Source organism: Muntiacus reevesi, chromosome 2 (genome assembly GCF_963930625.1).
Source record: "Muntiacus reevesi chromosome 2, mMunRee1.1, whole genome shotgun sequence".
NCBI classification, from domain to species: Eukaryota; Metazoa; Chordata; class Mammalia; order Artiodactyla; family Cervidae; genus Muntiacus; species Muntiacus reevesi.
This window is the reverse complement of record NC_089250.1, coordinates 182,358,517-182,382,254: the sequence shown is the minus strand read 5'-3', so window position 1 is coordinate 182,382,254 and position 23,738 is coordinate 182,358,517. Positions and strand designations below refer to the sequence as shown.

Below are 23,738 nucleotides of genomic sequence, written 5' to 3'. Positions count from 1 at the left end.
AGTGAGGTCTCCACCCGCAAGAGCACAGGGGACTCTCGGGTTCCTGGGGGGCCGCTTCTCACTGTTCCCCACCCTCCAGACACTTGAGTTCTGAGCTGTGGTTTCCTGGGCGAGGAGGAGGGGTCCTCGTGAGGGAAGAGGGCAGCGAGTGGCACCGAGCCGAGGCCCCTTTCCCCCGGGAACGAGCACACCTGCTGCCTCCAGCTGATGTTCAGAGAAGCACCGGATCTGTCCACTCAGGAAATGTTTATTGATTGGCTCCTGAGCAGCGACAAGTGAGGCAAGTCCTGAAGGAAGGTGCTGGGCTCAAAGACAGATCCAGTTGGTCTCTCCGTCAGGTTGAGGATCGCAGGCCGTTCCACTGTTGAGGAAGCACAGGATCCTCTACTGTCGTGTGTCCTGAGGGACAGTGCTTCCTTCTCAAGCTTAACGTGCGTGTGGACAGATTATCCGGGATCTTGCTAGCATCTTGATTCTTACTGGGGGTTGAGAGTGTATGTCAGAATTTCCTTCTTGTCTGAATAATATTCCACTGTACATATAGAACATGTTTTGTTTACCCATTCCTCCATCAGTGGACACTTGGGTTGCTCTCACATTCTGGCTATTGTATTGAATAAAAATGCAGTGGGCATTTTTCATGGCCCTCAGCTTACCCCTAGGGGAAGGTAGTGACTTCTGCAAAAAGAATGAGCAGCCTCACAGTGGCCACAATGATGGAGCGAGATTGAGGGGTCTCCCTCTGCCTACCACTCCCTCCATTTCTCTCTCTTCTCTCCCCAAGCGACTCCCCACCGGTCTCCATCAACTCAACTCAAGTACTCCTGCCTCTACTCATCCTTTCCCTTCTTCCATTTTTCTTATTCGCGTAGGGCCTGAAATCTGATCATGACCTCCTCAAGACTGGCTTGGATTCCTGGGCACTTTAAAAAGCCACAGTTCCCTGGGTTACCAGGGGACTCAGTATCACAAAGATCTGTGACTGAGGGTATGTCTCTGAAGGCCACAGGCCAAGAGAGAACAGAGGGCCCTGGTAGGTGTGTCTGGAACCCGATAACTTTGCCCTAATTCCCGCCTGTCTTGGCAGAGGTCGGCCCACCCCCCCACCACCAACTGAAGCCTAGGTTTCCCTCCTCCCTTTGCTAAATACCACTTCCTCTTTCTGTAATAAGAGGGCTCCCCAGGCTAGATCTGTTGCCCCATCGACCAGTGTGTCAGCACTTACCAGAGACAGTTTCCTGAATGGAGTGAACAACACATGAAATGTGAGGCTGAGACACCTCGGTCTCTGTCTGGGACTAGCTCTGTGTCTGGAGTGTAGTGAGGGAGGGATCAGGCAGGGGTCAGGTTATGCAGGACTGAGGCTGAGGGAGGAATTTGGAATTATGTGCAGGGTAATCCCTGGAGTGCCCTGATTGAGGAGTCTACTGTCAGCAGCTGTGCAGAGAATGGGGTCGGCGCAGTGGTGGGGGAGGTCAGTGAGGAGGCTGCTGGAGTCTCCAGGTGAACAACCTCCGGCTCTTCCATTCAGATGGGCCCACCTCTTCAAGGTTCCCCTTCTCAGCTGCTTAAGCCTGGAACTTGGCGATCATGCTTGATACCTTCCTTGTGTAAGTATTCCCTGTCACATCCCCTCCTGCGCGGCCTCAGCTACGTCCAGGCCCCACTGGAGGACACTCCCGGCTCCTGTCCTTTACAGATCCTGTCACAATCTCAACTCGTTTCTGTGCAGTTATTTGCCACTCGTTTGTGGCAGCCAGTCTTCAGGGTACCTCAGTCATCAGGGGGCCGCCTGATCCCACTTCAGGCGTTGCCAGAGAATCTGCGTTTTACGTGACTTGGAGCTCTGTGACGTTGACGGTCCGAATCCACAACCAAACTCACCTCCAGAAGGGCAAGATAATTGTAATGAATGCATAAGCCTAGTTTTGCTGGTGGGCCTTGGCTCCAGAGTTTTGGTGTAAGCAAGCCAAGCCTGAAATTCTCCTTTTTCACTCTTTTTAGTTATCTGGCCTGACTTGGTTGGAAGAGACTGAATTCCAGCGGTCTGGACCAGAGACCGGGGACAAAGACCCCGAAGATGTTAACTACTTCTGCCCCGGAGCCGCCTTTTCACGCTGATCGCGGTGGGTGCGAATATTTGCACCCGGTTTCTGGGACGCACATACCGAGGCTCAGTTGGCGGGCTAGTGCCCGGGCGCCCAGCGCGCACGGCCGTCGCCCTTGACAACGTGACACAAGGTCGTGGGGGGTCCCGCCCCCAGGCCCGACTGTCCCCGCGCGGGCCGGCCGCGCCCGAGCCACAGAGGGCCCCGCCCACCCGCTGGCCCGGACCGGTAGCCGGGCGCGCGCCGTGACGTCACCGCGCCGAGCCTGGAGAAAGCCCCGCCCCGCCCCCGCCCCCGGCGCGCGTGGCTGCCCGGGACGCCGGAGGAACGACATGGCTCGCGAGCTGCGGACGCTGCTGCTGTGGGGCCGCCGCCTGCGGGCGCCGGCCCTAGCGGCTGCCTGCGGAGGTGAGGGCGACTGGACAAGAGCGGGTGGGAGGTGAGCGGGGGAGGGGACGCGCGGAGCCTCCGGGTCCCTACAACCCCTATTCTGTGTGGGACGCGCGGTGGCTGCTCTCTCTCACGCGGCATGGGAGGTTCTGTGAGGATTATGCTCCCAGCGCGCGGCGAACGCTGAGCGTTCGGTGCGTCCTGGGGGCACCTGTCTCGGCCCGAGCTGCAGGTTTCCCCGGAGGTGACGGGGTTGAGCTCGGGCCCGCGTTGAGCCCGGGTCCGCGTGACTGCCTGCTCTAGAGGCTGCTTCCCAGCGAGCTGGTCAGGCCAGGTTGAGGCGGAGGGGCTGTCGGCAGTTTCGGGGAGTTGAAACCAAAGGGCGCGTGTGCGCTGGCAACGGGCTTCACTCGGGGGATTACCTCAGCCCCTTGGCTGAGCTCGGTTCCTCTCCTCCCCCAACTGGAATAGTCGCTTGTCCCTTCGACACACCTGAGGGCCCGCTCGGCCCGGCGCGCGGCGGCGAACCAGAGAACCGACCCCGGGCCCTCGCGCAGCCCCGGACTCTAGGTTGTTGACCTCCGTAACCCAGGGCTTGAAATTGGGAGGTGCTCAAATTAATGTTGGGAAAAAACCCATGACCGCAGTCCCTTCTCTCACTCCCCACTCGGAAGTCACGGCGGGTGAACGTCTTGGCGTTCCTTCCTGGTTCTGCACACTCAGTTACACACATATAAATATACACATCTAACGATTTTTACGTAAAAAGGCCTAAACCGTTTATGCTTTGTGCTACAGATTTTTTTTTTTCTTAAAGCTCAGGATGGCTTATATATGTTTTCTGTTTGTATGTATCAGTTTATGACTTTACAACGCCACGTAGTAGTCTATGTTACGGACGACGTATTGTTTACTTAACGTTGTGTGCTGTTGGCGTACTTTATAAAGGTGATTTCGGAGGGTTTGGTTTGATTGGCGGTTTGGGGGTTGTTTTGGTGGTTTTTTTTTTTTTTTTGCCCTGGTCATTACAGTGCTGTTTAGAATGGGTGAGTATTTAATCTTTGTGACCATGCATGGCATTTATTTAGAATGACAGAATTAAAATTTTAGAATTATGGTTCACAGCGTGTGCATGTTTAAAATGTTACGTGATATTGCCAAATTACTGTCCAAAAAGGCTTAAGCAATTTATATTCCCATTATCTGGGAACGAAACCACCTATAGCAAGGCATCTTCTCCAACACTGGGTATTAGCTCTTTTCCAAACTTGTATTACATGTTGTTTAACTTATATTTGCATGGGAAACATTAAGAGTGTTTTCATCTGTTTTACAGCTTTTTCTGTTACCTGAGTTTAAAATGTTGCAGTTTTTTTTTTAAACAATGATTTTTTAAAATATCATGCATTAACAGATAAGACAACTGTAGTTTTTATTACTGTTACTTGTATCCAACACCTTCCTTCCTTTGGGATTTATTTCCTGTTTTACCAGAGTATACCCTCGTGTTAGTTTTGCAGAAAACGACAATGTGTTGTAAATTTTTTAAACCCCACCATGTCTAAAATTATTTTTATTTTGCCCTCATACTTGTAGTTTGGATGGGTATTGCATTCCAAGTCAAAATAATTTCCTTCAAAGACTAGTAGTTCTCTATTGTCTTCTAGCATCTTCATTAAAGGGGAGCAGTTTTGTCAGTTTGCTTCTTGTGTTTTTTGGTAGCTGACTTGTTTGTCCACCCCGCTCCCCTCTGGAGAGAAAGAAAGAGATTTTCTTTTCTTTTTACTTCTTGTGTTCTAAGATGTTCTGATCATGTGTGTTTATAATTCATTCTTTGTACCATTCTTTTTCTAAAATTTATCATTTGTTTATTTACTTAGGTTGCGCTGGGTCTTGATTGCTGTGGGCAGGCTTTTTTGAGTTGCGGTGAGCGAGGACTTTTCACTGTGCTGGTTTCTCTTGTGGAGGTTTTAAGTGTGCAGGTTCAATAGTTGTGGTGCAGGGTTTTAGTTGCTCCGTGGCATGTGGGATCTTCCTGGACAGGAGTCGAACCCGTGTCCCCCTCATTGGCAGGTAGATTCTTAACCACTGGACCACCAGGAAGTCCTGTATCATTCTTACTGTCTTGGTTGGCATTTCAAAAACAGGACTGTGAGGCAGCCACAGTAAGAATGGTTGGTGCTTAAGTTGACTTTTCTATTCTCTACCATCTGGAGCCTTTGCTGGCATTTTCTTCACAAGAGTTCAGGCAGACTTCTGGAGTTCCAGGCTGTTTTCAGGATGTGGGGAGTCACTTGTCAGTCAAATTTCCCTCTCTCAGGAAAGCAGCTGTGTGTGTTGCTAATTTAGCATGACGATAAAGATTTTGATGGTTAACTGCTTAAACTCTGAATGGCAGTACCATCTGTATAGGGTGCTGGGGCTTAGAACCATCACCAGAGAAGCCTGTGGACAGAGGAGGGATCTGTGGCCTGCTGTCCAGAAGGCACCAGGTGGTCTTTAGTCCATGAGACACTTGGTTAGGATGAGGGGTCTGAGTGATCCGCACTGTCTGCAGAAGAGCAGACCAACCCAAATGTAATAGATGAGCAAAAACCTAATTAGTTTTTGGTGGAGGAATTGATCAGAACTAAGAAGAAAGATCCCCAAGCTTCTTGCTCCTCCTGGGCATACAGCTTCAGGCTGCAGGAGGCGGGAAATTGGGGTGGTGAGTAAGCACTGAAGGAAAATGAACAGTTCTTGCTCCCCAGTGTCAAAATACCAGGTTGTAACAGGACAGAGGAGAGACTGTTAGAGAGACCAGTGGTGCTCCTCTCAAACCAGGATACCAGCTTAGGATCAGTGAAAATGTGTCCACTTCACTCTCAAGTGAAATTGCTCAAGTTCAAAGAGGATTTTCCTCTCCTGTGTTCTTGGTACCTTCAGTGCAGCAGCTAGATATTTTTTTCTTTCTTTTTGAAAAACTTAATTATTTATTTTGACTGCACTGGGTCCTCATTGTTGCACGTGGGCTTAGTTGCAGCATGTGAGAGCTTATTTCCCTAACCTGGAGAAGTCCCCAACTCCCTGTGTTGGAGTGCGAAGTCTTAGCCACTGACTGCCAGGGAAGCCCCTAGAATTTTTCTCAAACACCCTCTAATCATTCTTGATACAGAACACTAGCGTTTTGCTAGGAAGCTGCTGTTTGCTTAGTCCACACAGAGATTTACCTGTAGTTCTGTAGCATTTAGTAAAGGTAGATTTCCAGATGTTTCTGCTATCGCTGGTTATATCTACTAAAGCCACTAGAAGTTAAAGGTGATGAAGGTTGTAGCTTGGAGAGCCAGTGTCTAATTGGGTGCAATATTTCCACCTGCTTTTGCTCAGAGATCAGGTAAATTGAATTTAGGAGTACCTGAGTCGTGGATGTAACTAATTTTGAAAGAATGGCTGTTATTTAACGGTTGTATTATCAACAAATGTGATTAGGATATTAGGAATTAATTTTGAGATAGCCAAAATGAGTACCATATTTGAAAGGAACAAGCTGTGGTAAAGAAGGTGGCGCAGTGGTAAAGAATTCACCTTCCAATGCTGGAGAAGCGGACCTGGGTTTGATCCCTGGGTCAGGACGATCCACTGGAGTAGAAAATGGCAACCCACTCCAGTATTCTTGTCATGGAGAATCCCCATGGACAAGAGGAACCTGGCAAGCAGGCTACAGTCCATGGGGTCAAAAAGAGTTGTACATGACTACCTGCACGCACGCACACACACACAGAGCAATACTGTTGAGGACAAAATAGTTGGTGCCAGTCTTCCTAAAAAGCCGGGGTAGGGAGGGAGCTGACTTGCGCTGAGAAGGTGGAGCAAAGCATGTCCTGTGGTCCTTATGAAGTTTGCACATACCAACATCCCAGCATTTGCAGGGAGTGGAGTCCTGGGGGGATTTTCCGTGAAACTTACTTGTAGAGTAGTAAAACATTTCACTTCAACCTTTGTGATGAGAAGTCTTTCTAAAAGACTTAATCACAGATGCAGCGTAACAGAATCTTTCTTTGATATTTTCAAGGTCACTGTGAATGTTAATTTAGGGTCTTCTGTTGTAACACACAAACGCCTGCAGGACCACTGGACTATTGACAACTCCTCTGTCTGTAAAACATCCCACACTGAAACTGTCCTGAGTGTTTCTGTTTTTAAGCCTCTGTTACTCTCATTTGAACTTACCAGGCCTCTGGAGCTGTGTTCCTTGCTCCTCTCTGTTTTCAGGTGAAGGTTGAAAAGCTAGATCAAAAATTTGTTAGCAAATTTTTTTTTGTTTGTTTTTGTTTTAAGGAGAGGAGAGGAGGGAACAGGCTATTCTTGTTTAACTGAAGCTCAGCATGTGGGTTTTATGTGTTGTATTTTGGTTGTTCAGAAATGCCCGTCCAATTTGGCTTGGTTATGTTTCTTTGTATTCAGGAGTTGATGTTTCTTGATAGTGTCAGTATTGCTTAGTAGTGAATGGTTAGAACAGGTCATGAAACAGTAAGGAATAGTGAAAATGTTTAGGAATGCTAGCGATAAGAACTAGAAAATTTTAAAGGAAATCTTTATTTGATATATACACAGAAAGTGAAGAGCTTTCTGTCTAGAATATCGATACACTTTAAACAGGACTTACCTCAAGTGGTTACAGAACTTAATAAACAAAATTGAGTTGTTAATAGCTAACCTGAGATATCTGGTGAAATTTGAGAGATAATGGAACCATCCAAACCAACTTACTGAAAAGCAGAGAATTTCACGATTAGGAGCAAAGAGCATAAAACTGTGGTAAAATAGTTGGCGGTGTTATGGAGAAAAAGCCTGAGGCTACATTCCAAAGAACTTTTTTCCCAGTATTGTATTTTCCCTTTTTGGGAGAGGGTTAATTCTCCTTTTCATTGATCTGGAAGTACCTTTAGTTTGCAGAATTTTAAACTTTTCAAGTAAATTTATTAATTTTTTTTTAATAGAATCTGAAACTTTAACTTAAAAATGTTAGGTTGATATTAGATGAGTGAATTTCAAATGTTTTTGTCACGTTTTTTCCAGTAAGAAATGCATTCATATCATGACCTACAAATATGCATATACTGGACAAATACATGTACATACTTAGCTGAAAGAGCTTTGTAAACACTTAACCGGATTATGCCATGTGTTCTTTTTAAAAATTTTTTATTATAGTTTTATTTATTTATTTATTGGCTGTGGTGGGTCTTCATTGCTCTGTGGGCTTTTTTCTAGTTGCAGCGAGTGGGGGCTACTCTCTAGTTGGGGTGTACAGTTTGCTCACTGCGGTGGCTTCTCTTGTTGCGGAGCGCAGGCTCTAGAGCAAACGGGCTTCAGTAGTTGTGGCTCACAGGCTTACTTGCTCTGAGGCAGGGGGATCTTTCCATATCTTCCTGATCGAACCTGTGTCTCATTCATTGGCCGGCAGATTCTTTACCACTGAGCCACCAAGGAAGCCCTATGCATTCTTTTACTTTCTGTTTCATTAAACAAAGAAACAAAAATTCTGACCTAACTCACTGAATTGGCTTCAAAACCAACAATCTTGACCTGCATTCTGAGAAACACTGTGTCCTGTGGCTGTACCTTCCAAGGAAATGACCACGTGTCTGTCCAGGGCCTGTGACCTCAGACCGTCAGGGACCACGGGAGCATGTGCCCCGGAGCGTGGCAGCATCAGTTCTGTAGACACCCCTGCAGTGGGCCTGGGACTGGGCACCCAGGAGACGAGATGGGCAGGAGTCTAGGCCTCTGCATTGTTGCCGTGGAGTGCGGTCAGCGCGGACGGGAACGCGCCGTGGGGATGTCCTGCGCTAAGCCCCGTGAAGAGACCGGAGTGGGAAGGGGATCCCAGCAGAAGGGGCGGTTGCGGGGGGGGCCTCACGAGCAGGGTGGCATGTAAGCAAAGCCGGGGAAGAGATGAAGGTGTCTGGAGAAGGACATGCCACGCAGAGGGAGCAGTCGAGTCCAGGACCCTGAGACAGGACTGGGCTGGCGAACCGGGGGGAAAGCTGGGCTGCCAGGGCCGCGCTAGGGGTGCTCTTGAGCGAGGGCGTTAGTGTCCCACCTTTTCCCTCAACTGCACAGGGGAGATGCAGGCAGTTGGTAAGAGGAGGTATGGAGTTAGAGTTCAAGCTAACGTCATAACAGTTTCCTGAGCAAACTGCTTTCTGTTTTTATTAGTGAGAAGGTAGTGATGTTTACCATAACAATGGAACAATGAAAAATCTTCCATTTGGACTCTCAGCTCACTGTCTAGTGTTTTGAAAAAAAGTCTCTGTAGCAAAGGGGTGTTTACACCCCGCTTCCCTCGGGAAAGAAGAGGGGCTGCCCCGGGGCAGGACCCTGTGCACTCAGCCCCTCCCACTTTGCACTTGCTGGGTCTTGATGCCCAGAGCCCTGGGCCCACCATGTGGCACCCTTTCCTGCACTTCAGTCAGTTCCGTTCAGTCGCTCAGTCGTGTCCGATTCTTTGCAACCCCATGGACTGGAGCACGCCAGGCCTCCCTGTCCATCACCAACTTCCAGAATTTCCTTAAACTCATGTCCGTTGAGTCGGTGATGCCATCCAACCGTCTCATCCTCTGTCGTCACCTTCTCCTCCCGCCTTCAATCTTTCCCAGCATCAGGGTCTTTTCCAGTGAGTCAGTTCTTCACATCAGGTGACCAAAATATTGGAGTTTCAGCTTCAGCATCAGTCCTTCCAATGAATATTCAGGACTGATTTTCTTTAGAATTGACTGGTTGGATCTCCTTGCTGTCCAAGGGACTCTCAAGTGTCTTCTCCAACACCACAGTTCAAAAGCATCAATTCTTCGGTGCTCAGCTTTCTTTATAGTCCAACTCTCACATCCATACATGACCACTGGAAAAACCATAGCTTTGACGAGATGGACCTTTGTTGGCTAAGTAATGTCTCTGCTTTTTAATATGCTCTCTAGGTTGGTCATAGCAAGCGTCTTTTAATTTCATGGCTGCAGTCACCATCTGCAGTGATTTCGGAGCCCCTCAAAATAAAGTCTCTCACTGTTTCCACTGTTTCCTCACCTATTTGCCATGAAGTGATGGGACCAGATGCCATGATCTCAGTTTTCTGAATGTTGAGTTTTAAGCCAACTTTTTCACTCTCCTCTTTCACTTTCATCAAGAGGCTGTTTAGTTCTTCTTCGCTTTCTGCCATAAGGGTGGTGTCATCTGCATATCTGAGGTTATTGATATTCCTCCTGGCAGTCTTGATTCCAGTTTGTGCTTCTTCCAGCCCGGCGTTTCTCATGATGTGCTCTGCATATAAGTTAAATAAGCAGGGTGACAGTATACAGTCTTGATGTACTCCTTTTCTGATTTGGAACCAGTCTGTTGTTCCATGTCCAGTTCTAACTGTTGCTTCTTGACCTGCATACAGGTTTCTCAGGAGACAGGTCAGGTGGTCTGGTATTCCCTCTCTTTAAGAGTTTTCCACAGTTTGTTGTGATACAGTCAAAGGCTTTGGCATAGTCAATAAAGCAGAAGTAGATGTTTTTCTGGAACTCTTTTGCTTTTTTGATGATCCAGTAGTTATTGGCAATTTGATCTCTGGTTTCTCTGCCTTTTCTGAATCCAGCTTGAACATCTGGAAGTTCACGGTTCACATACTGTTGAAGCCTAGCTTGGGGAATTTTGAGCATTACTTTGCTAGTGTGTGAGGTGAGTGCAATTGTGCAGTAGTTTGAGCATTCTTTGACATTGTCTTTCTTTGGGATTGGAATGAAAACTGACCTTTTCCTGTCCTGTGGCCACTGCTGAGTTTTCCAAATTTGCGGGCGTATTGAGTGCAGCACTTTCACAGCATCATCTTTCAGGATTTGAAATAGCTCAACTGGAATTCCATCACCTCCACTAGCTTTGTTTTTAGTGATGCTTCCTAAGGCCCACTTGACTTCACATTCCAGGATGTCTGGCTCTAGGTGAGTGATCACACCATCGTGATTATCTGGGTCATGAAGATCTTTTTTATACAGTTCTGTGTATTCTTGCCACCTCTCCTTAATATCTTCTGCTTCTGTTAGATCCATACCATTTCTGTCCTTTATTGAGCCCATCTTTGCATGAAATGTTCCCTTGGTATCTCTAATTTTCTTGAAGAGATCTCTAGTCTTTCCCATTCTGTTGTTTTCCTCTATTTCTTTGCATTGATCGCTGAGGAAGGCTTTCTTATCTCTCCTTGCTGTTCTTTGGAACTCTGCATTCAAATGAGTATATCTTTGCTTTTCTCCTTTGCCTTTCACTTCTCTTCTTTTCACAGCTATTTGTAAGGCCTCCTCAGACAACCAGTTTGCCTTTTTGCATTTCTTTTTCTTACCTTACCCCTCTCCTGATGGACCTTTGCTAACTTCATTTCTGTTTTTTTTTTAAAGTCACTGGCAGCACTGCCAACAGTTTTTTACCCTTCACCAGTGCTAGCACAACAGTACTTTATAAATGTCAGTCTGATAGTGAAAATGTTACTGATTTTACTTATTTAAAAAAATTATTAAAAAAAAAAATTATTTATTTTTGACTGTGCTGCATCTTCATTGCTGCATTCAGGCTTTCCTTTAGTTGTGGCGAGTGGGGGTTACTTTTTTTTTTCCCTTTATTTTTATTAGTTGCAGGCTAATTACTTTACAGTCTTGCAGTGGTTTTTGCCGTACATTGACGTGAATCAGCCGTGGGTTTACATGTGTTCCCCTTTAGTTGTGTGCAGGCTTCTCATTGCGTTGGCTTCTCTTGTGGATCACAGGCTCTAAGGTATGCGGGCTTCCGTAGTTGCAGTGTGCCAGCTTAGTTGTCCCATGGCGTGTCCCTCCCGGGATCAAACCCACGTCCCTTGCATTGGCAGGTGGATTCTTAACCACTGGACCACCAGGGAAATCTTCTATCTTGTTTGAAAAGGCACTTTTTTAGTTACGAGTGTGGTAATGCATCCTTTTCTATGATTCAAAGCCATTGATGTTTCTCTCTCTTGTGAGTTGCCACTCTTCTCTTGCACTTGGCCTTCTTCTTGTGGATCTGTTAGTGCTCTGTTATCAAGGAAACCAGCCCTCTGCCCTGTTTTCAGACTTTTTTGTCTCTAGTGTGTTTGCCCACTGACTTAAAATTTTTTAAAGTGTGGTTATTGCTAATTGGTTTTGTTTATTCATTAAAATTTTGTATTTTTTTCAGTTGATATGATTGACATATAATCATGATTGTTATATTAGTTTTAGTTGTACAACATAATGATTTGTTATTTGTATGTACAAAATAATCACCATAATTAGTTAACATCCATCACCTCACACATTAAAAAAAATTTTTTACCCCCTTTTAAGGTCTGCTCTTTTGACCTTAATTTTCACATTGTCCACAAATATGTGGGCTATGTGTCTTGTTCTTGGGCTGTGTATCTTATTTAAACAGATTTCCTTATTCTCAAGTCATTAAGGAAAAATCTCCAATGATCACCATCAGTAGTCATTGGGTAGGGAAGTGCAGGTCCCCGCACAGTGAGGTAGCGCATCAGCCTCGCCGCAGTGGCTGTGATAAAAAGCACAGCAGAAACAAGCGCTGACAACGATGTGGAGAAACTGGAAACTTCACCCGCTGCTGGCAGGAATAGAAAATGGTGCAGCACTTTGGAAAACCAACCATCTTGCCGTCCCTCAAATGATTAAATTTAGGATTACCATTTGACTAGCAATTCCACTCCTGGGTTTACACCCAGGAGAATTTAAATATTGAAACTTGTACACCAGTATTTATAGAAACATTGTTTAGAATAGCAAAAAAGCAGAAATGGGACAATTGCTCATCAGCTGATGACGTAAACATCTTGTAGCCTATCCACATAATTGATACTATTCAGCCATAAAAAGGAGTGATGTGTGCTATGCCCTACGGCGTGGTTGAACCTTGAAGATACCACATTCAGTGACAGAAGCCCCAGACAAAGACCATGTATGGTATGATTGCATTTATGGGAACTGTCCACAGGCAACTCTGTAGAGGTGGAAAGCGGTTGCCAGGAGCTGGGGGCATGGAGAACGGGGAGTGACTGCCGATGGGTGTGGAGTTTCTTTCTGGGGTGATAATTATAGTGATGATGGTTTTGTAAGTATACTCAAAGTCATTGAATTGTGCACTTTAAGTGGGTGAGTAATATCTCAATAAAGTAATTTTGCTTGCATGCATGCTCAGTCGCGTCTGACTCTTTGTGACCGTATGGACTATAGCCTGCCAGGCTCCTCTGTCCATGGAATTCTCCAGGCAAGACTACTGGAGGCATTTCCTTCTCCAGGGGATCTTCCTGACCCAGGGATTGGCCCTGCATCTCCTGCATTGGCAGGCAGATTCTTTACTGCTGAGCCTCCCAGGAAGCCCAAAGCTATTTTAAATACTTTCTGTAATTCTAGTACTTTTAGCTTTTATTTTCACTTTTATAGTTCATCTAGAATTTGTTCTGATATAATAAGTGAGGGGAGAAATTAATACTGTAGCTTTAATGTGTTTTAATATTTTATAATATTTCCTCATGCTTTTCAAAAATGTCTTGGCTGTATGTGCACTTTTATTTTTCCATATGAATTTTAGAATTTGCTTGAATAGTGAAAAAAATCCTGTTTGATTTTTCAGTGGGATCATGTTTTAAAAATTAGAGAATTGGCACCTTTAAACACTATTCAAGGGCATTTCCCCAAGCTTTTTATATCTCTTTATAAGTGTGTTTTATGTCTCTAGTAACTTCTTTTTAATGTTTTTTGTATTTGGGTACTTTTTATAAAGAATGTTGTGAATAGGCTACTTTGTAAATAGGTATTGATACACATAGCACAATTCAAAAGGTACAGAGGAGTGTGCAATGAAAAGCATCTCTCTTCAGCTGCTACCCTTAGCCACCAATTCCCCTCCTGAGGGCAGCCCCCTCAGCCCATTTCTTGGGTGTCTTCACAGAGACACACTTGGCTTATGAGAAGAAACATACACACATACATGTATTTAATCACCATAGTAATAAATGCAGACCACTGTTCTGGACCAGGTGTTTTCTTAATATATCTTATAGTTAATTCAACATCAGGACACTTTAGACGTACCATTGCCTCATTGTTCTGTGTTTCAGAGTATCCATTATATATATATTATAATGTGTTTGCTAATCCTTTACTGATGACACTCTGCCTGGTCATTGGCCCCTGACTCATGGGGGGACCCCTACCCCGGAGCCTCATCTGGTATGTTTTTTAGGGACCTTCTCATGACCCCAACATTGACATTTGGTGGGAAGGGGCTAGCCCTTTTTGTGACAGCCACATTTTTTAGTGTACTGTTTCGAGTATTTAAATATTTGATTAGAAAGATACTCATTGAGAAGTCTTGCTCTCAGTTTTGTCCCCCTTCCTTCATCCCCCTCTTCATAGGTCATCACAATTATTAGTTGTTTGTGTATCCTTCGTCTGTCCTGCCAGTGTTAGATGCGTAGAGTAGGCTTCCCAGGTGGCACTAGTGGTAAAGAACCCCCTCCCAGTTCAGGAGACATAGATGCAGTCGAATCCCTGGGTCAGGAAGATTGCTTGGAAAGGCATGGCCACCCACTCCAGTATTCTTGCCTGGAGAATCCCTTGGAGAGAGGAGCCTGGCGGGCTACAGTCCACGGGATCACAAAGAGTCAGGCATGACTGACGCGACTTAGCACACACAGCACATGTGCAGATATACATTTTTCTTCTGCCAGTATATGCACTTCTCCATGTTCTGTTATTCACTTAGTAGATACCGGAGAGCATTCTGTATCAGTACACAGTTCCCTCAGTCTTTTTTTTTTAATAGCCACATTTTAGTAGTGGTCCTATGTCAGGAGGCACCATCATTTATGAGTCCTCTTTTGATGGACATTTAGGTGGTTCCCAGGAATTTGCTATAGTGTATGGTCTTTCATCTCTCTTTATATTCACGTTTGGCTGTATTATAGTCCCAGAATAAAGTCCCAAAGTGGAATTGCCAGATTAGAAGGCTTGTAATCTTGACCAATTTGGCCAGATCACCTTCCACTGGCCTCAAGCCGTTTCCCACAACCCTGAGTACTGTCCCCACAGGGTCGCCAGAAGTATGGTCTGAAAAAAAATAGCTCTGTGGACGTTCCTGTCATCTGAGCTGGTGAGGCTTAATCGTGGTTTGAAGTAGAGCAAAATGCCAAAGCGGGGCCTTCGCTCAGGAAGCATTGATTGGGTTGTTTGGGGCCTGCCAGATTCCCTTTGCTGCAGCTCCTCCACTTCCCACCTGCAGGCCGGGCTACACCACAGGCTTATCCTGCCCTCCTGGACTTCAGGGAGAGCTGGCCCCTGCCCACGTTACATCCCACAGACCAAGCCATGGGGATCTGCTCTGCTTAGGCTGGTTTCCAGAGGCTCGTGTGCATCTCTATTTGCACGTCCAAAGTGACCCAGAGGGGTGGAAGCTGCTGGTTAGGTCCCCACCCCAAAGTCTGCTTCCCTCCCTCCTTTGTCCCCCTCTCCCTCCCTCTCCTCTTTCCTTCCTGCCAACCTCCCTCCCATCCTTTCTTCTTTTGGTGAAATGCATGCCATCTAAAAAGGAATGCATGTAATATGTCTGTGCCAGCATAAAGGAATCCCCGTTGCCCACCTCAGGAACAGACGTCACCTTCCCTCGAGGGCACTGTGTGCCCTCCCTGATGTGTCCCCTTCTCTCTCCGCTAGAGGTGACTGCTGACTTGAATATTCTGGGTTTTATTCCCTTGCTTTTCTTTTTATTTCTGCATATGTGTGTATATGTATATATGCACATAAGTACACACAATTTGTTGAAATCATACTGGGTATATTCTGCTGTGACTTTCTTGGGTCAACTTTGTTTTCTTAGCTTTATCTTGGGTAACGTGCATCACCTGCTTACTCGGTTGTGTGACTGTAGCTTCATTTCCTTAGGTGTGATTCCTGCCAGCAGCATGTGTACTGTTGGATCGTTTGGTGTGCTCCAGGTGTTGTCTGTGAGATCCGCCCACAGCACGTTCTATAAGATTCCCTCACGCGAACGTGCTGCCTCTCGTTCCTCCATCCCCGGCACGGGCTAGGGGCTACTGCTCATGTAGGGCTTCTGGAGACGAGGCTCCGGGTGCATCCTTGTGCAGGCATCCTGCCCGTGGGCGCACAGTGCGTTTCCATAGGGTGCGTGACTCATGTGGAGTTGCTGGGTTTAGGGTGTGTGTTTTTACTCCACACTTGACTTTTTCAGAGTGGATCTGGATTTACATTCCATCAGCTCTGTGAGACTTCCCACTGTGCTGTATCCTCACTAGAGCTTGGCATTTCCAGATGTTTAAATGTTTGTCAGTTTGATGGTTATGAAATGTTTCAGTTGTGATTTTAACTGCCTTTTAATGGATTGCTAATTAAGTTTTTTCTATGGTTTATTGGCCATATTTCCTTTTCTGTGAAATGCTGTTCATGTTTCGTGTTTTTTTGCCCCAATCTTTTTCTTCTTGATTGTAAAGAATCTACCTGCAATTCTAAAGACCTGGGTTCAATCCCTGGGTCAGGAAGATCCCCTGGAGAAGGGAAGGGCAACCCACTCCAGTATTCTTGCCTGGAGAATCCCCATGGACAGAGGAACCTGGCAGGCTACAGTCCACGGGGTCGCAAAGAGTCAGACATGACTAAGCAACTAACACTTTCACATATGTATTTTTTATGGGTGCTAATCTTTTATCAATATACCCTTTGTCAGTTATTGCAAATGTGTTCTCCTAGCTTGTAGCTCACCACTTCACTCTCGGTCTGATGTTTGTTTTGGCCTGATGTTTCAGAGGGAGATGGAGTTTTTTGTTTGGTTTGATTAACAGAAGTTCTTAATTTTAACTTTGTTAAATACCAGTCTTTTCCTTTATGAATTATCTCTGTTCTGTGAATGAAGGTGCATGAGTCAAACTAGACTTACTATTTTTGTAAATAAAGTTTTATCAGAGCATGGATAAGCCCATTCTTTCATGTGTTGTCTGTGACCACTCTCCTGCTGCAGCAGCAGAGTTGAGCAACAGGGCTCAAAACTCCTAAAATATTTACTGTCTGGCCCTAAAAGATGTCTGCTTTTTCTGTGAGAGTTGTTCCCTAATTTCTACCAAATGGAATTGGATGAGCAAGTCTGTCAGCACCTTTCTCCCATCAGCATCTTCTTTTTTTAATGTTTATTTTTGTTTCTTTTATTTGGCTGTGCCGAGTCTTAGTTGTAGCATGTGGGAGCTTTGCTCTTCCATGCAGCATGCAGGGTCTTTAGTTGCAGCATGTAGGATCTAGTTCCCTGACCAGGGATTGAACCTGGGCCCCCTGCGTTGGGAGTGCAGAGTCTTAGCTACTGGACCACCAGGGAAATCCCAGAAGCCTCTTCCTTGCAGCTTTTATATTTCTCTCTCTGTAGGTAAACTTTCTCATGGATTTCATTTTCCAGATTAGCAAAGAGTTGCAAACTAGCCATCACAGGCTAATTCTGGTTATAAAACAGTTTTGTTTGGTTCAGACATTTAAAAAAGTAAATGCAAGTGTTTAAAGTCAGATTTGACATGAATATTTGAGTTTCTGATTTCTTTTGAAAAATTAAAAGTTCAGAGAGTCTTGGCCTGCGTGCTGCAGTGGTGACCCTCTCTTAGGGTGGAGGCCAGAAACCTCTGCAGACGCTGTCTTTACAGCTGTGCTCTCAGTCGCTCCTTTATTCCAAGCTCGTTACTACCATTTCTTTTGCTGCATTATTTTTTTGTGTAGTAGAGTTAATTATATTGATTGACTGTTTACAGGCCTACTTCACTTTATAGTGCTTTGCTTCATTGCACTTCACAGATAATTGCATTTTTTACAAATTGAAGATTTATGGCAACCCTGCGTCGAACTAGTCTGTCAGCACTATTTTTCCGATAGCATCTGCTCACTTCATGTCTGTGTCTCCCAGTACTTCAAACTTTTTCATTATTTTTATATTTGTTACAATGGTCTGTGATTTTTGATGTTTTGCTCTTGTAATCGTTTTGGGGTACCACAAACCACAACCTGTATAAAGTGTGGTAAAATGCTATCAAATAGCATCGCATACTACAGAGAAACCTTTGTGAAAGGGAGAGATTGAGAAATTGTCATAGACACTCCAGCTTTCCGCACCACCACCCTCATCAGTCAGCACCCACCAACATCAGAGCAAGACCTCCACCAGCAAAGAGATTGTGATTTGCTGGATGATTTTCAGATGATGGTTAGCATTTTTTAGCAATAAAGCATTTTTGAATTAAGGTCCGTACCTTGTGTTTTTAGATGTAATGCTGTTGCACACTTAACAGACCATAGTATAGAGTGAACATAGTTTTTATATGTGCTAGGAGACCCCCAAATTTGAGTGACTTTATCCCAGTAGTTGCTTTATTGCAGTGGTCTAGAACTGAACCTGCAGTATCAAACCAGCCTTGCATCTTTGAGATAAATCTGCTTTGTCATGATGTAGTATCATTTTTATATATTAATGGGTTTTCCTTGCTTATATTTTATTAAGGACCTCCATGTCTGTGTCCATGAGGGATATTGGTGTATTTTTTTTTTTCTGGTGTGTTATTTTCATTGTGTGTGTTTGTCTATGTGATGTCTATGTCAGGTTTTGATGTTAGAGTTATGCTATCCTCAAAAATTGAAGAAAAGCAATTCCTTGTTCTATTTTCTGAAACTTTGTGTAAGATTGGTGTTATTTCTTCCTCATAACTGATAGAATTCAGTAGAAATTCTGGGCTTCTGTAGAATTTGTAACAATACCCTTCACTCCTGTTGTTTATGATTGGTATTCTCCTTTCTTCAGCAGTCTAGCTAGGAGCTTATCTTCTGTTGATCTTTGTCAAGAATCAACTTTGGCTTTGTTCGTTTTCTCTATTACTTGTCCATTTTCTATTTTATTGATTTCTGCTCTTTGTCATCTCCTCCTTTCTCCTGTGTTTGGGTTTGATTTTGTACTTCTTCTTTGTTGTTGTTGTTGTACTTTAAGGTGATATCTTAGGCTGTCAGTTTTAAGCCTCTTTTCTAACAAGCATTTAAAGCTGTAAGTTTCCTGCTACGTGCGTCTCTCGGTGTATCCCACAACTTCTAATCTATTGTATTTTATATATTTTATGTATTGTTTTATATATATTGTATTTTCATTAAGTATTAAATGTTACCTAATTTCCCATGTAATTTCTTCTTTGACCCATGGATCATTTAGAATGTGTTAATTTCCAGATACTTGAGGTTTCCTAGATATTTTATTATATACACACACGCACACACACACTTATTTATTTTTGACTGCGCTGGGTCTTCGTTGCTGCTCAGGCTTTTCTCTAGTTACGGGGAGCAGGGCTACTTCTCGTTGCGGTGCACGGGCTTCTCTTGTTTTGGAGCGCAGCTCTCGGGCGTGCAGGCTTCAGTGGTTGCAGCACGTGGGCTCAGTCGTTGCTCTTCTCCGGCTCTGGAGCACAGGCTCAGCAGTTGTGGGGCACAGCCTTAGTTGCTCCGTGGCTTTGTGGTATCCTCCCAGATCAGGGATTGAACCCGTGTCTCCTGCATTGGCAGGCAGATTCTTTACCCCTGAGCCACCAGAGAAGCCCGATATTTTATTATTATTGATTCTAAATTAATTCTGTTGTATTTAGAGAGCTTACTCTATGATTTCGTTCTTCTAAAATTAATTGAGACTCTGGCCCACTTTATGGTCTTCCTCAGTGAATATACTGTGTGTACATGAAGAGAATGTTTTCAAGAACTGTATTTTGCGGTTGCTAGGTGTATAGTACTGGATAAATATCCATTAAGCAAAAGTGTTTCATACTGTAGCTTGGATGGTCTGTGTCTTGATTTGTTTTTGTTTTTTTTTTTTTTTTTCGCTTTGGGTCTGTCATTTATTGAGCCAGGTGTCAAAATCTCCAGGTATGATTGTGCATTTGTTTTTTTCTTTTGATTCTTTCAGTTTTGATTTCATTTATTTTGAAGCTGTTATTAGGCAAGTATGTTCATGATTAAGTTTTTCTGATGAACTGCATCTCTTTAAAATTTATTTAATTGGAAGATGATTACTTTACAATATTGTGATGCTTTTTGCCATACATCAACACAAATCAGCCACAGGTGTGCATGTGTCCCTCCATCCTGATCACCCCTCTGTCCGTCCTCCTTTCCCACCCCATCCCTCTGGGTTGTCCCGGAGCACTGGCTTTGGGTACCCTGCTTCATGCATTGAACTTGCACTGGGCATCTATTTTACATATGGTAATAAACATGTTTCAGTGCTGTTCTTTCAAATCATCCCATCCTTGCCTTCTCCCACAGAGTCCAAAAGTCTGTTTTTTACATCTGTGTCTCTTTTGCTGCACTGCATGTAGGATCATCATTACCATCTTTCTAAATTCCATATATATTTTTTAATATATGGTATTTGTATTTCTCTTTTTTGACTTACTTCACTCTGTGTAACAGGCTCCAGTTTCATCCACCTCATTAGAATGGACTCAAATGTGTTCCTTTTTATAGCTGAGTAATATTCCATTGTGTATATGCACCATAGCTTCCTTATCCATTCATCTGCCGATGAACATTTAGGTTGCTTCCATGTCCTAGCTGTTGTAAATAGTGCTGCAATGAACACTGGAGTACATGTGTCTCTTTCAGTTCTGGTTTCCTCAGGCTGTATGCCCAGCAGTGGGATTGCTGGGTCATATGGCAGTTCTATTCCCAGTTTTTTAAGGAATCTCTATACTGTTCTCCACAGTGACTGTACCAGTTTGCATACCCACCAATAATATAAGAGGTTTCCCATTTCTCCACACCCTCTCCAGCATTTATTGTTTGTAGACTTTTTGATGGCAGCCATTCTGACCAGCATGAGATGATACCTCATTGTGGTTTTGATTTGCATTTCTCTAATATTGAGTGATGTTGAGCATCTTTTCATGTGTTTGTTAGCCATCTGTATCTCTTCTTTGGAGAAATGTCTGTTCTTTTGCCCACTTTTTGATTGGGTTGTTTGTTTTCCTGGTATTGAACTGCATATATCATGCAACCCCCTTTGCAGCAAGCTAGACTTCCCTGTCCATCCCCATCTCCTGTAGCTTACTCACACTCAATGTCCATCGAGTCGGTGATACCATCCAACATTTCATCCTCTGTCGTCCCCTTCTCCTGCCTTCAATCTTTACCAGCATCAGGGTCTTTTCCAGTGAGTCAGATCTTTGCATCAGGTGGCCCAAGTATTGGAGTTTCAGCTTCAGCATGAGTCCTTCCAATGAATGTTCAGGGTTGATTTCCTTTAGGATGGACTGGTTTGATCTCCATGAAGTCCAAGGGGCACTTAAGAGTCTTCTCCAACACCACAGTCCAGCTGCTTATATATTTTGGGGATTAATTCTTTGTCAGTTGTTTCATTTGCTATTATTTTCTTCCATTCTGAAGGCTGTCTTTTCACCTTGCTTACAGTTTCATTCATTGTGCAAAAGCTTTTAAGTTTAATTAGATCCCATTTGTTTATTTTTGTTTTTATTTCCACTGGTGGGTGGGTCATAGAGGATCTTGCTGTGAACTGCAACTTTTATCTTTCTGGTATAGGCTTCTTTTTCCCTGGTAATACTTTTTATTTTGCAGTCTATTTTGTCTGATCTAATGTGGCCACGCCCACCTTTTTATCTGTATTTTTACATGGCACTTCTTTTTTTCATTTATTTCCTTTCCGAAAGGAAAATGAATGCACCCATACAGCATGTGAGATCCCAACCAAGGATGACGTCCACACTCTGCAGTGGAAGCATGTAGTCTTAACCCCTGGACCACCAGGGAAATCCCTGAGTTTTATATTTAAAGTGATTGTTTTATGGTGGTGGTTTAATCACTAAGTCTTATCCAACTCTTATGACCCAGTGGACTGTAGCCCGCCAGGCTCCTCTATCCATTAGATTTCCCAGGCAAGAACACCGGAGTAGGTTGCCATTTCCTTCTCCAGGGCATCTTCCTGACCCAGGAATTGAACCCACATCTCCTGCGTTGTAGCAGGTTATTTTGTGAACAGTGTATAATTGGGTCTTGCTCTATCAATTCTGACAATTTTTGCCTTGTAATTGGAGTGTTTAGCCCATTGACTTGTAATTATTGATCAATGTAATTATTGATATAGTCAGGTTACCTCTATTATTGTTATTTGTCCCTTCTCATTTTTACGTCTCTTCTACTTTTCCTGTAGTCTTTTGGATCAAGTAAGTATTTTTCAGAATTCCATCTTGGTTTACCAATGCTTTTTTAGCTATACCTCTTTGCATCTTTTTTTTTTTTATTTTTTTTTTTTGGTTTCTCTGGAGAGTGTAATGTTCATCCTTAACTTCTCATAGTCTATTTAGAATTAGTATTGTAATATACCATATAGACTATAGAAACCTTGCCAACTATATAGGTACATTTCCTCCTTCCACCCCATCCTTTATGTTACATTTGTCATATGCACTGCATGTACATATGTTATAAACCCCACAAGACAGTGTTTTAATTTTTGGTTTAAACTTTGGTAAAATAGTGTTTTAATTTTTGTATATATTATATAGTTTTAGTTTATTTAATTTTGGCTTTAAACATTGGTAAAACAATGTTTTAATTTTTATATGTATTTTAAAGAAACTAGAGAAAAATTCTTTAGTGTTTACCTAGGTTACTATTTCTGATGTTCTGCATTCTTTTTTGAAGATCCAAGTTTTCATCTCATAGCATTTACATTCAGCCTGAAGAATTGTAGCATTTCTTTTAGTTCAGGTCTGTTATTTATGACAAGCTGTTGTACCATTGTCTTTCAACCTCCATTACTTCTGGTGAAAAGTTAGCTGTCATTCAGGTTATTGTTTCCCCGAATAATGTCTTGTTTTTTTCTAGTTGCTGCCAAGATTTTCTCTATTTATTTTGTTTTCAACAGTCTGATTACAATATGCCTAGGTGCTTTTCTTTGATATTATCTTGCTAGTGGTTCACTGGAGTTTTGAGTCTGTAAGTTTGTCTTTGACCAACTTTGGGGAAATTTTCCAGTTATTATTTCTTCAAATATTTTTTCCTGCCCTATTCTCTTTCTCTTCTCCTTCTGGGATTCCAAATGTTAAACTCCTTTCTGTTGTCCCACGTTTGTCTGAGACCCTGTTCATTTATTTGTAATCTGTTTCACTTTGAATAATTTCTGTCAATTTACTTTCAAGTTCATAGACTTTTCTCTGTTGTTTCCATTTGGTTGTTAAGCCTCCTAGTTAATTTTGAAGTTTCAGATGTGATATTTTGTATATGTAGGATTTCCACTTAGTTCTTCGTTTATAGTTTATGTCTGAAACTTCTCATCTTTTATTTTGCGCATATTTTGCTTTATGACACACAGTATTGTTAAAATGGCTGTCTTAAAACCCATGTCCACCAGTTGTCATTGACTGACACTTCTCTTGAACAGGGATTACATTTTTCTGTTTCTCTGTTTGCTGAGTAACTTTTTATTGCACCCTGGACGTTGTGGATGATGCCTTGTGGAATTTCTGGATTCTGTTATATTCCTCTGAAGGGTAGTTGTTGTTTTAAAGGTGGATATTAACCTGACTGGCCCCAGCTGCTAATCAGCGTTTGACCCTTTTTTCTTAGGCAGTGTTTGACTCTTTTTTCCTTAACCGGACTGCTTGCAGTTTGGACTGGAGGTCAGCCAGAGACTTAGAATTATTATTCCCCAAATTGGAGGCTCCCTCTTTCTGGGATTTCCTCCCTTCACTTTTCATATTCTGTGGTTTTCCAAATCTCTCCTCTGGTTCTTTAGGCCAGAAAAGTACACATTGTGAGTGTTTTCTGTTAGAGTTGTAGCCACCCTTTGTTGAACCTGCGCTTACTCTGTGCTCTTATCTTTGACTGTCCAGAATCCCCCTGCTTTGTTGACTCCCCAGAGCCTTCTGTAGCCTTCTTGTTTGTTGTTCCTAAGTTCGTGGTTGTTAGCCACGAACTCAGCCATACAGGAAGTGGCACTCCATGCAGTAAAGACAAAAGTGAAATTGCTCTTACCCATGTCACACTTGAGAAAGTGGGAGATTTTGGGATATGCAATTCCAGAAAAACAATCAGTGCATTTCTCACAGCTTAAAATAGTGTGCATGTATCTAAAGTATGTAACTTAGATGCCATTATGAAGCAAAATCATAGTGAGAACTATGGCTGATCT

The 23,738-nt window shown here is 43.6% G+C and overlaps 1 protein-coding gene across 1 annotated transcript in view; it reads left to right on the top strand.

The window, feature by feature from the left end:
- Nucleotides 1-2,396: 2,396 nt before the first annotated feature.
- TRAP1 (TNF receptor associated protein 1) overlaps nt 2,397-23,738 on the top strand; it is a 50,625-nt gene continuing 29,283 nt past the window's right edge. Inside the window, exon 1 of the mRNA XM_065924205.1 lies at nt 2,397-2,516. Coding sequence (XP_065780277.1) covers nt 2,441-2,516 — 76 coding nt within the window. The 5' untranslated portion in view covers nt 2,397-2,440. The remainder of the gene's footprint in view (nt 2,517-23,738) is intronic.